Here is a 13,836-nt window from a genome sequence, read left to right on the forward strand (position 1 = left end):
TCAGGTTCCCTGAGCACAGACGCCCGAGTTCAACAACCTCAGAACTTTCCCAACATATTCACATAGAATCACCGGGTCATTCGGTTTCACTGGACAAAGTTAAAATCTTGGACATAGAGCCAAACTTTTTTGCTAGAGAGATCAAAGAAGCCATCTACATCAGAGCTTTACAACCATCCCTGAACAGAGATGGTGGGCGCTATAGTAGTTTAGTTAAATACTGCACACTTTTGATGGAATATACCTAGAACATACATAAGACCGAAGGTAGAACATACTACCACCGGTTCATAGGAGGGAATTTGCGCGACATATGATGATTCCCCTAGGAAAGTAGCCTAGGATAGTTTTCGGTTCACACAAACCCACTGCGACTCTCATGGCGCACCACAACACATCACACTGCAGCGCACAGCCGTGAACCCTGGTGACCAGACGAGTGTGGCGTGGGTTGAATCAAGGGTGGGAAAGGTCTCAGGCATTCGCATATGACCCCTGACCTACTGCAAAGCGAAAGTGGGCTGCCTACGACATCGGCACTTTCAGTGATGCCGCAAACTGCCCAATGTCTGTCGTACGCCCAACCCTGGAGGCAACACGTGACACGTGATGCCGCCGTGCGTCACAGGGGCTGTTTACACGGACAAGCGTCACGCGCTGCTCATCAATCGCCATAGGACAGATTGCAGTTTCCACACGATGTGTGGAGTTTCCACACGATGTGTGGGGTTTCCACACGATGTGTGCAGGTTTCCACACAATGTGTGGAATCTCCACACATCGTGTGATAGAATTTCTGTTTTTAACTGAGAACATGTTACAGTCTGTTCTAAAACAAATCAAAGCAAAGTGGCACCGGGTTCAGCACACAAAAGGAGCCATTCTTGCACTCAGTCTGACCATGACAGAGAAGGCAGACACTGTGTACAGCTTTTACAGGTTCATAGTACCCGTGAAATTCATCTTGCTCTTTTTGACAAGCACAAGGAATAGTGGACCACGGCATAATGTCCTGACTGTAACCATTTTCAGTAATGCACATGTCAGGTGACAAACAACTGCTAAGATTCAGACTCACAATTGGTCCTGAGGCAAGGTAGTAAACCACATGCAGGATTACTTACAGTAACTGTAAGTACTGTTGTTACAGTTCAGTTCATCCTCTGTAGAGTGACACCACGATTACGTACTACGCTACACACTAAGTCTCTAGAAACATGCAACAAACTGTCCTCACCCCCATTGCTGTTACAGTAGTACTCGTAGGTTCCCCCACTGTCCCATGTGTGAGAGACTCCGTCCCAGCCTCCTGCTACGATCAGATGTCCATTAGAAGCCAGGCTCAGAATGGGGGAGGGCTGAGGTGGGGTCAGGGTCCGCTTAGCTCTGGAAAACAGTACATCATAGTCTTAAAACTTGTACACAATGCATTAATACTATTAAAGACAATGTTTCAGGGACCATCCTTTGGATGATTGCTGTATGGATGAGAAAATCTAATCCTAACCACATTGAAGAATGTTGTCCCAAATGTGAATAAGTTTACTGTATATCCCCCCACATCACCTTAAATGACTTACAGTCATTTAAGGTGATGTGGGGGGAATTTTTATTATACAGTAAACTTAGTCACATTTGGGACAACATTCTTCATAATTTATATGTAAATACTATGTAGCCCTTTTTGCCCTTTACGGTAAGGTGACTAACTGTCATCACATACATCTGGCTGGATATATAAATATATATATTATGTAACTATATGCAAGTTATATATAATATCATGTACAAAGAACTTTGCTATATCCAATGATTTACCAAACCTGATGAAATGTTTCATGGATGCTCTAGATATTATTCAACAATAGAGAGCATACTGAACCTAGTAAACAAGCATTTAAAACTATAATAGATAAATGAGCTTAAATGCAGGAAGAAGATACTGAATTCTCAGACTTACTTCAAAAAGGTCTTGTCTTTCTGCTGCGTGACGGCCCACACCTTGACAGACCCGTCATCAGAGGCTGTGGCAAACGTCGCACCCTTCACAAAGCATGCAGCAGTCACAGGTCTGCCTGCATGGCCCTGGAAACAAACATTTAAATATGATATGACATACTACCTATAATTCTAATAAACTAAAAACCAAGCCCAAATATACAGATAGACATAGACAATGTATGTCCTGTGTGCCATGCTTGGTTATATAACTGGAACAGGACATTCCCCGGAAGTAACATCTATTAAATATTGGGCATGTGAAGTGCAGGTTTGAATGTAACTATCAAAGGGAGGGGTTCCTCAGAGAGAGTGACAATACTTGCCATAAGTGAGTGAGTGAGGGGATCCTTAATAATTAAGTACATTATACAGGTGGTCACTAGTAAAAGGTTGACAGTATCAATGGCCTCATGGTCCTTTTGTAGACTGAGTCATAGTACAAATGGCCGGACAGTCCCCCTGTAGAGGTGGTTGTTCAGTAACAATTTTTTATTGTATGTCAATGGCCAGGTGGTCACTTAATATATACTATTAGGTTTAACTCAGACTATAAGATGCACTATCATGCACGTCATACAGAATTTTCTTAATCACCTATAATTACCTGTATGCTGCATTTCTTTGAGTTGAACTGTGACCCTTTCTCTAGGTCCAGCTCCCACAATGCAATAGTGCCGTCCCTACTGCAGGTGACCACATAACTGTCCGCTGGGAGGAATACAACACCGGTCACCTCTGTCAGGAATAAAGCATGAGGCGTTAGGATTGCAATCTATCTGTGGGGAGAGACTCCGAACTGTGAACTTATCTCTAATGGTGAAATTTTCGATTCTGCCAGATTGCAATCTAAACCCTGAATATGATAGCATATTCTGTATTTCTGCTCTTGATAAGAGCAAATACCAAATTTTTAGTTTAACTGGATCAAGAAGGAATTTTCCATCATTCACCTGCATCATGGGAGAAGCTGTCCTCCCCAGCTTGTTTCAGGTCAGGGTTCCACAGTCGCACTGTACCATCCAGCGAGCTGCTCACAATGTGGTTGTTGGTTGCCATGGCAACACCGAGTACCCTGTCAGAGTGACCCGTAAGAGTCCTGATCTCGTTGCCCTGAAAAATGAAGTTGAAATATTAAAAAATTTACTATCAATAGAATATATGACTTGTACATTAATACTACAGGTTATGTAAGTTCCTAATGCATGTATTTAGGCTATTCTTATTCACCTAACTTGCTTACCAGTTTATCTATAATCTTCAAGCAGATCCTATGATGGCATAAGATACCAAACTGGCCAAGGAGTGCAGTCAATGAAGAGGTATACATTTGCCATGTTGGTAGCCCAGTAGCCAAGCACACTCCTAGGCCGACTTCACTCCTCTGCCAGCTTTTGATACTATCTTATGCTACCGTAGGATCTGCTTGGAGATTATTCATCAAATGGTATGAAGTCCTTTTAAAAGCTAAGTAACACTGCAGGAGCAAGAGTTCAGAGACCTCATACCTCAATGAAATCTTTTGAGAACTTGTTAATTTATTGTTTCATTTTGTCTCATTGATTATGCAAATAAAGCTCCTTCCTTGAAGATGAATTTAGAAGATACTCTAGACACTCAATTTTAATTTGACAGTTATTTTGAAATTTCAACTGCCAAAACTGATGACTAACCTCTAGTGGTTTCCAGATTCTCACTGTCCCATCATCCCCTGCTGTCACCATGGTAACCTGGGTGACCTTTGACTCTTCCTTCTTCTTGGCGCCGACCTTCCGTTTCCTGTGCTCCTCCTCCCACTCCTCCGTCTCCACGGCAACACTCCAGTCCGAGATCTCTGGCTCGTCCTCAGGAGTTTCTTCTTCCTCTACAGTCACTGATAAAGTGTTCAACAATTGTGCAAGTCAGAGTTAGGTAATCCTATAGCCTTTTTAAAGCCATTGGGGCAGTGGGTTTTTATCCAATCTATAGGACAGGGTATTTGGAGGCAGAGCCCATCCTTCTCCTCACACTTCATTTTATGTCCCCAATGAGAGTCAGGTACCCTTTTTAATCCTGGATGGATTGAGGCAAGTCAAGCAAAGTGCCTTTCCCAAGAGAACAAGATTGCTAGCATGATAGAATTTAACCCCATGACCTCAGTGGCTTTTGGGCCAAACACCCTGCAGATACACAACAGCAAGTCAGTCTAACTCAGCGATACTGAAAACAGTCAGCCAGACCCATGTCTTTGGGCTGTTTACCGGAATACACCAGAATCATCAGGAATACACAAACAAGGGAGAAATCTCTCAATTTGAATGCATCACATGCTTTTAGTAAAGTTAGTGAGATTAATGGGATTAAGTGAGAGTAGTAACCTTGTGATATCGTCACACAAAAAGTAACTATAACTAGAAAGTAAGCGCTTTCAAACTTTGTTTGGAAAATAACAGAATGCATAACATAAAATGTAAAAAAAGTTAATTGTTCATGATTAAGTTTGGAGTAACTTTTCTCTCAGATGTCATACCTCTCAGATCACATGCGTTGACTCTCAGATCATGTCCGTACAGCGTAGTTATCTCATCGCCCTTGTGGGACCACACCTTGACCGTCCCGTCATAACAGGCCGACACGACACAGCCATGGCTGGTGGCAACTGAGTTGATGGCACTGGTGTGACCTAAAGGGCAATACAGTCAGTATTAGATACATTATTTCAGTACAACATATGGCCAAACAAAATCAATGAAATGTGCAGGAAAAAAAATGAAGACAACATTCTACAGTACCGCGATTTCCAGTAATAAAAAAAGTGGCCATGATCTAAAGATGTGGGATGACACTGTGGCTAGAGATCTATAGGGGCCATAGGGATTACATAAGATGCAGCTCAGGCCTTAGGACAGAACAGTAAAGTATATCGATGATACATAGAACCCCAGGTAAAAGACTGTGTTGTTGGAAAACATGTAATGAGCTAGCTTCAAGTTAGTTTCACAACACAACATATTAAAACAGTGGACATTGAACAGGTGTAAGGACTCTTCAAGCCATACTCAATAGAGACAATGGGTAGTGAAGACTCCAAGGCAAAATTGACCTTACTTTCTGAAGATTGTAATTACTAAGTTGTAAGAGGAGATAAGAAGTCACAATAAGCAGTTGTTGTTTCATGTTCCATCTTAACAAATCATTGACAAGTGCATGATTATGTATGTGTGCATTTTCAACCTCCTTGTATATTGCACAGATAGCGTTGTACATAGCTACTTACCTCCTCTTACAAATTGTAGTATTTGTTACACATACTCACCCACGAACTTGACCTTCTCCTTGCCAGAGTTCATGTCCCACAGTTTGAGGGTGAAGTCGTTGGATGCTGTGACCACGTAGTCTCCGGTCTCTGACCAGGCACAGGACGTGATCCAGTCCTGGTGGCACTCTGAGATCACCCTAGTGGGCTGGGGGTCAGGGCTACACAAACACAGGTATGATACAATATAAGCATTGTGCCTCTAACGAGGCTTTACAAAAGAGCTTAGTTTTTGTGAAAGCTCTTGAGTATGGAAAGACCAAAACTGCTGTTCAGTAACCATAGATAAATGTACACTCAGACTTATCCTCAGACACTGTTTGCCAGGACCTATCAATACTATCTTTAAATTTAATTTATTTGTGAAAACAAACTTTAAGGTATAGTTAGTAACAGTAATCAGCTGGTGTGTTCACAGGTTATGAATATTAGCATGATGTAAGGACTCCCGGTACTCCCGGCTTGGTGTACTAGGATACTTGGAGAATTGGAAGTTTGGCTCCAGCCCATTATTGTAGAGTCTAAGGCTTGAAGGCAGTGTACACATACAATCATGCAAATGGGGCATAGATTGGTAACTGACTGCTAAATCAGCTCATTATATGTCAGGTCTTTATAGGGGCTTAGCTTTATGATATAGTCATTTTTATAGCTCTACAAAAAAAAACATGAATCGGTGTGTCCTATATAACAGTAACCCATAAATATTCTTACCCAGATTTGATGTCCCAGAGGCGCAGTGTCTTGTCCCTGCTGCCTGTCACCACAGACCTACAGTCTCCACTGAAGGCACAACAGGTCACAGGTCCACCATGGCCTCGTAACACACACCTGGGTTTTACCTCATAGGGCATGGCCTGGAGATAACAACATTGGATACAGGTCAGTTTAAGGCTAACTGCACATGACATACTGACCTCATCCTCACACTCAGGGTTGACATCGCGGCAAAGCCTAACGATATCACCCCTGACAATTCAGCCAGGGTATTTGGGTATTTGGGGCGTGGCTTCTAACCAACTGGCTTTTTGTTGTCGAAAGCTCGGAAAGGCGCCATATAAGGCGACTCATTAATATTCAAGAGCAAGATAACAGTACCGGCGTAACGTTCTTTCAGCGTCCAGACGTCTTTATCAGGTACCAAATTTAACATTTGTCGGTTCTGTGGGTATAGGGTAACCACGGCATCACCGTATACATGTACCGACCTAGCATACGAAAAAAAAAACATTACCATCACGCAAAGATAAACAGATCTTTGTACACGCCGCGCCGTACGCTGTTTGTTCGAAACTTGCAATCCGGTCGCTGATTGGCCCGCGACAAATCAGGCAAGCTCATTAATATTCATAAGCAGGGCGCCCCAAATACCCAAATACCCTGGCTGAATTGTCAGGGGTGATATCGTTAGGCTTTGCCACGATGTCAACCCTGAGTGTGAGGGTGACTGACCTGAAATATGTCATGAAAATCACAACGCCAGAAGTGTGCTGACAAGGGTCTGTCAAAAGGCGTTAAATCAGTTCAGTTTTGAAATCATCTCTGAATGGTTCCATAGAAATGTAGTTTCTATAGTAAAATTCATGTCAAGGTACTACATACGGGCAGTCCTGCCTGACATCAGCACCACAAAGGAACACAGGCAAGGGAAAAACAGTCAAAATTAACTTTAAAATTAACATTAAGTTTTCTGTTTGTGGCCAGTGTTGCTCATGTGGTTTCCGAGGACTAATGGACTAAACCTGGCAATTGCATAAAATCCACTGACAAATCAGTCATGCACTTAACATGATTCTACTGTAGTTTGAACTAACAGTACTTTCAGATTACACTTGTTTTATAGAACAACTCTTACAGATTTCTTGATGGTCTGTACAGTTGGGATCCTCCACACGATAGCGGTGAAGTCTGCAGAGGCAGACACAGCGAGCGATTCCAGCTTCGTGTAGGCCACGTCAGTCACCGAGCCTGTGTGACCCACCAAGGTCATGACCTTTGACCCATCAATGGCTGACAGGACAGACAGGTGGGAGTCATCTGACCCAGTGATGATGCTGTTGTCATCTATCCATGTCACACACCTGTTGGAAATAGGTAAAGGTTATGAAAGAGGCCATTGCTTATCTTCTCCACAAATGCTCTGCCAGCCATCCCAGTGTACCTAGAATATGATTTAACTTTGTCATTCCATGATTTATCTGTGTTCACAGCATTTGTGACTGACATCACCGCATGCGATTTGAACTTTGCCCCATTTTTAGAAGAAATTGCTCTCTTGCAGCCATAATGAAAATGACAAGAAAATACAGACAGTCAATTGAAAAATAGCATGATATTTTAAATGATTCAATGCTGAAAAGCTGTACAAAAGTCATGTATAAACAAACTTTAACAAAGCATGGTTAATAGTACTTACCTCACTGGTGCATTATGGGGAATGACAGACCATTTCTCCAGACCTGTATCAATGGCAACCAGACGGACAGTGCTGTCATGGTAACCAACGACAACATCCTCTCCTGATGGACCAATGGCCACACTCAGAGCAAAGCTCAGGTCTTTGTTGCCAAAGCAGTCGATCTGTAGAAAAGAGGAACTTACTTATAGGTGTGCATGATATGCATACTATTAGTCGAGTTCAAATCCCAGCTGTTGTTATCTAACTGATGTGCAGGCTTTTAAAAAAGGTAGCAGCCCTTGGGACCGATAATTAAGCTGTGGTCCACTGTTCACATGCTTGTTACAAAAAGACCTAGGGGAATTTTTCTTCAGAGATCCTTAACTGCATTGAGATCAGTTTTATTTTCATAAACAGTAATTGAAATTATATCAGCAAGACTTCATTCTGAGGTGATTTTTCATGCTCAGAGCAAAGATGGGAGTCCCTGTATAAACTTCTTACTAGGTGAAAACAATTTGATGTTAAAGGCCTGCAAGTGTTAAATCTTTGACTGGTCAGTAATCTCAAATACATTTATCCTTTACAACACCGTTTGTGTGTCATTCCAAAGAGGATTAGATCTTACACAATGTACATATTTGAGCAATAAAGAATATGTAGGGAGATTCAAATGTTAAGAATCAAGTGTGCTCAAAATCTAATCTCCAAGCAGATCCTACGGCAGCATAAGATACTGTAATTCCTGATTTTTTCAATGTACTGTTATGTTAACGGTTTTCACAGTGACGACTGTAACGTGAACTTATCATTACTGATAACAAATAATTCACAGACTTTTTTCATGTGCACTTGCCGCGACAGTGAACATTTAGTTCCGAGAACAAGTTAAATTTTCTGAGACCGTGAAAGTTTGGTACCGAGAAGACAAAGTGAATTACAGTAGTATCAAAAGCTGGCAGAGGAGTGAAGCGGGCTTAGCAGCGTATTTCGATCTACATGGCATACGGACACCCCTTAGCTGACTACGCTCCTCGGCCAGTTTGGTACTATTTTATGCCATTGTAGGATCTGTCTGGAGATTACTCAAAATCTTCTGATCATAAGAAACATTCAGTGTTTTTTAAAGCATGCTATAGAAAATTTGCATTCCTAAAGAAAAGACCAAATTTCCTGTAATATTTACCTGTTTGCCCAGGTTGCCAGCCCACACCTTGACCTTGTGGTCGTTGCCGACGGTGATGAGGTGATGTCCAGCAGGGGAGAAGGTCAGCCGGTTGATCTGTCCGCAGTGCCCTGGGTGGGAGAATACAATGTTGTCAGTTGTCTGGATCATTGACATGTTCGAATTGTCCTTTCCTAGAACCAGTTTAAGGTAGCTTTAGACAATGCTCACAAATAGATATGCAAAGCATGGGTATGACAGATCAATTATAACCAGCTGCTGCCATGCCGCATTCCTCAACAGCTTGAATGTGTGACACCACAAAAGGCAGATACACAGAGCCATTGTGTTGCTCCTAAGGGCCAGCATACCGGTTACACAGATTTAGATATTCAAAAGGGTGGTTGTGTTGACAGATCCAGAAGCTAGTGTGTTACTCAAGAACAGTTATTCCAGCTATACATAGGCAGATATACTGTTCTTCATAGAGTGGAATCTTTTGTAACATAATGCTTCAGAATTAGTAGTGCAGAACTTAGATCAACTGCATTATAAGCAGGTGCCACTCTGTGCCTTGGTATCTCAGTATCTCACCTGTTAGGTCTCCGACTGGAGTTCCAGTCTCAGCTGACCACAGCTTGACCTCACCACTGAGGGCAGCAGAAGCAAGATGGCGGCCATTTGGAGAATACGCCACGTCCCTTACGGAACTGCTGTGACCTCGGATTATTGCTATCCTCTTTTTATTCAGGGTGTCGTACACTTTCAAGGTCGAGTCCCAGCATCCGGTGACGATCTTGTCGTCTTCAGGGTGGAAGGCTACACAGTTGATTGGTCGCTTGTCACGGAACTGTGTCGTGTACTTCTTATCGTTGGAATCAACCTTCCAAATCAGGATAGTGCAGTCCCAGGACGCAGAGACGACAAACTTCCCACGGGGGTCCGAGCAGCAGGAGTTGGTACGGCGCTTGTGATTGGTCAGTGATGAAATCCGATAGCCACCGCTCACGTCCCAGATACAGAGGGTACCATCAGCTGATGTGCTGCAAATCTTGTCGGTCCCTACGAAGCAGCAATCGGTGATCTTGTTCGCATGTCCGACAAACGATTTCAGCTGCTTTCCGGTGGCGAGTTCGTAGAGGTTAACAACACAATCTTCAGTCCCACAGACAAAAACCTTCCCATCTGGGGAAACAGCTACACAGGTAACGGCATCGCCAAAGGAGTCTAGGATCCTATAACAGGGATTGCTGACCTCTGACCTGTTAAGCTGTCTCACCATGTGGAATCCAGTGGCTGACTTGTTGTCTAGGAGAGAGGTGACAGCCTGGGCAGGTGCAGAGGTGGCCGGTTCGTTTGCTGCCTGTTGGAGTGTCAGTGCAGGGTAGGTGCTGAGTATGTGAAGATTTCTGGACACAAAGGAGGAAAACTGCTGCACTCTTGGATCAGCCAGGAACTTGGTCTGCATGCGGGCGTTGATTCTGGTGAGCGACGGGCAGCCTTGGGCCTGATAGTCCTCCATGAGATGGGCGGCCATTCCCATCATGCACTTCGTCTATCAAAGAAAAAGTAATGTCTTATTTAATCATTTTTGGTTCATTAACTTAACAGTAATAGAAACCGAGCTACTCTATAAGTAAGTGAAAGTTGACATTGATACAAAAGTCATGTAAAGACCTGGCCTGAACGCAATTATCACTTTGAATGTAGTACCACAGAAATTGACTCTTAATAATTTTTTCTCTCAGTTTCCAGATTTCTGAATTTTTTGGCATTTTTTGGGAGACAAATACTTTATCATTTATGATAAAGAAAAATTGACTTCTCTGTTTTAGCAGCTGTAACGTCAAATGGGTAAAACTGTTTTCAGAACTGTACCTTGACAAAGTTAAGGTTTGTCAGCACTTCTTCCAACTGCCTAAAGGCCCCTGCACTGGCCAGGTGGTAGGGCAGTTCCGAGGTGGCCATGGTGTGGGTGCCTGTCCAGGAGCCATCCCTGCCTGGGTCTCCACAGGTCAGCAGGTAACCAGAAATCAGGCAGTGGAGTCTGGAGAATAGCAGGCAGCAATCAATGGTTAACATGTATATTGAACACATTACATGGCTCTTTACTTCTAAAAGTCACAGTCTAATTTTTTATTCTTGGAACATCTGATTAATTTTAATGTTTTCACACGTCTGCTGAATGTACTGTAGTCTGGTAGTTTTTCGTGATCGATTGTACCCAACTTGTCTGTTTCCTCTTTTTTTTTGTTATCCATCTTCTACTTCTTCAGTGGATGTTGACTGTGTTAACGTTCAATTATCGTCATATTTGTTTCTTAGCAGACCAAGATTTTTCATATGCATTTTATCTTTCCCCGTGTTTTCACTGAACAATTTTGAATAAAACGAATGTCCAAAAGTATATCTCCAATTTCATTCAGTTGCAGAGATTGAATTTTCCTAAAACAGCAAATACTGACCTAGACTGGAATTCAGTCCCCCCAGGCTTGATGTAACGCTGTGTGACAGCCCTCAGGAACTCACTGTGGGCCAGACTGAGAAGCTTGGAGCCGGACTGCTGTACTGTGGGCTGCAGGAATGTCTGCAAGCCTCGCACCAAATGGGCAAAGATTGCCTAGGGGGAGAACACAGCAGATGCCTAATTGTTAGAACTGACTATGGATAAAGGAAGGAGTTGAAAATGCAATGTGTTGACATTGTTACAGTAATGTTTGTGGATTCACAGCATGTTAGTCATAAAGCTGTGGAGTGTTATGAACATCGTATGTGGTTAGGTCTCAACTTCAATGACAAAGATTGCCTACAAGGATCATTGTGGGCAAACTCAGTGCACTGGCTGCTTTGCTTTCCTAGGTATAGTGGCTTTTTTACCTCCATGAAATGTCATTTCATGGAGGTTATATTTTACCCTGCGTTTGTCTGTCTGTGTGTGTGTGTGTGTGTGTGTAAACAAGATAACTCAAGAACGGCAGGGTCACTTGGTTTCATACTTGGTGTAACAGTGTTGGTTGTGTGTGACAAAATCTAGAAATGATTAGATTTTGGGCCCCCTAGCAGCTTTCCTTGGTAGTGCAGCGCAACTTCCGGGTTTGCTATTTCTGTGTTCTGAACATGCTATGGTCACGATTTTTGGGTGTTAGATAGCTCTTGTGCTCAGAAAATAATGACATAAGTTTGGGCCCCCTAGCGTCTAGTTTTGGGATAGCAGGGGCATTTTTGTCAAAAACTTCTGACGAGGATAAATCAAGAAGGGAACAACTGATTTGCATGATTTTTGGTATGTAGGTACCTTAGGCAATGTTGTACAAGATACTAATTATGCAAATTAGGAATACATTTGCATAATTAATGACAATATTCTATCATAGCCGTTTTTTCGATGTATATCTTGTCCCGGACGTGATATAGTCGAGACATTTGGGTGATAGATAGCTTTTAGCGTTATGACACAGTGGGGTAAGTTTCAGTCCCCTAACATTTAATTGTGGAACTGCAGGGGCGTTTTTGTCAAGACATTCCAAAGAGGATAACTGCAGAAAGGAAGGACGGATTGCCTGCATTTAAGGTTTGCAGCTTGGGCAAAGATGTTCATAATGATATGGATTTCATGCAAATGAGGACTTAATTTTCATAATTAATGAGGAAATTGTATAATTCTATTGTTTGCAATAACTGGACTTCGATAAAGGTAACACTTGATAATTGTAATCGGTGGAACATAATGCAGATATGAAATATGCAAATGAGGAATTTCTTTGCATAATTTATGCAAAAATTGCAAAACAACTTAATGATTAATGATCTGAATTGGGAATTTTACTTGTGACATGTGTACTATATGTTATTCAATGATGAACAACACCATGCATAAATCATGTTAATGTTAAGTCATTTGCATGAAATTAACAAAAGCTCTAAATATTCATGGAGGTATGAGGTCGCCGAACTCTAGTTTAAAGTTCCATTTTTGCTGTCTTGTGTTTTGGACAAGCTATTGTCGCGATTTTTAGCTGGTAGATAGCTCTTGTGATTTTGAAGAAGCAACAGAAGTTTGGGCTACCTAGCAGCATCCTTTGGAACTGCTGGAGTGTTTTATTGGCAAAATGATGAAAAAGATGGTAGACAGCTCAGTGCTCAGGAGTAAATGACATCGGTTTGGGTCCTCTACCAAAACCCTTTGGAACTGCAGGTATGTTTTTGTTTAAAAAAAAGATGAACCAATAATGTTCTTCCCTACCTGAGGCAGCTGCCTGTCTGGTGACATCATCACGTTGGTGACATCATCGACGGAGTACCGTTGCTCCCCGAGCTCGCGAGAGAGACTGAGCATGCCCAGTAGGTCCTCCTCGGACACGCCACTCCGCATGCTTACCAGGAGGGACATCGACATGGAAACCAGGTCACGCCCGTGATCTGTCTCCATACGCTGTAGGATCTCCTGCAGGAGTTTGGTGACTGTCTGGGCCATGTTTCTCAGTCTTTGGGATACCTTAGAAAAATATGACATTCGACATAGTACGTAAGTTCATGATGTTATCAGACTAAGCATCATCATATATATAGCAGTTACTGTAGAACCACTAGTAACCCTGCCTCTGAACCTACAGGTTATGAGTTTGAATCCCAGCTTTGTTGCTCACCCCACATGCAGTCCATAAGGCATTCATTATTAAGCTGTGTCCAATGTGCATGTCCAAAACAGCATGGTTCATTTCCCTCATACATTGAAGTATAAACACTGTAGTAGTGTCTGTCTTCTCTGTAAAAACCAGTGGAAGAGTAGTTTAACTATCCCTTGAGTAAATTTGAGCCAAAATGGTTTGAGTTCATTTTCACAAGACAAATCAGATCCAAACAGTTGAAGATGAATTATTAAGCAAAAAAATTGTTGTTTTTATTTTTTCAATGCCCATTTGCTACCTACACATGTACATGTACTAAACTGCCTGAAATTAGTTCATTGCTATATACACA

At 42.3% G+C, this 13,836-nt stretch overlaps 1 protein-coding gene across 1 annotated transcript in view; it reads right to left on the minus strand.

Annotated features, from left to right (window-relative positions):
* Positions 1 to 13,836, minus strand: part of LOC118411019 (telomerase protein component 1-like) — a 16,868-nt gene continuing 3,032 nt past the window's right edge. The window contains exons 6-21 of the mRNA XM_035813020.1: positions 13,100 to 13,351; positions 11,322 to 11,476; positions 10,735 to 10,903; positions 9,451 to 10,411; positions 8,878 to 8,987; positions 7,710 to 7,873; positions 7,149 to 7,374; positions 6,008 to 6,150; positions 5,294 to 5,454; positions 4,508 to 4,660; positions 3,672 to 3,871; positions 2,952 to 3,111; positions 2,606 to 2,736; positions 1,961 to 2,085; positions 1,238 to 1,386; positions 1 to 89 (exon numbers count right to left, since the gene is read on the minus strand). Coding sequence (XP_035668913.1) covers positions 1 to 89; positions 1,238 to 1,386; positions 1,961 to 2,085; positions 2,606 to 2,736; positions 2,952 to 3,111; positions 3,672 to 3,871; positions 4,508 to 4,660; positions 5,294 to 5,454; positions 6,008 to 6,150; positions 7,149 to 7,374; positions 7,710 to 7,873; positions 8,878 to 8,987; positions 9,451 to 10,411; positions 10,735 to 10,903; positions 11,322 to 11,476; positions 13,100 to 13,351 — 3,348 coding nt within the window. The remainder of the gene's footprint in view (positions 90 to 1,237; positions 1,387 to 1,960; positions 2,086 to 2,605; positions 2,737 to 2,951; positions 3,112 to 3,671; positions 3,872 to 4,507; positions 4,661 to 5,293; positions 5,455 to 6,007; positions 6,151 to 7,148; positions 7,375 to 7,709; positions 7,874 to 8,877; positions 8,988 to 9,450; positions 10,412 to 10,734; positions 10,904 to 11,321; positions 11,477 to 13,099; positions 13,352 to 13,836) is intronic.

The sequence above is a fragment of the Branchiostoma floridae genome, chromosome 3, assembly GCF_000003815.2.
Source record: "Branchiostoma floridae strain S238N-H82 chromosome 3, Bfl_VNyyK, whole genome shotgun sequence".
Classification (NCBI taxonomy): domain Eukaryota; kingdom Metazoa; phylum Chordata; class Leptocardii; order Amphioxiformes; family Branchiostomatidae; genus Branchiostoma; species Branchiostoma floridae.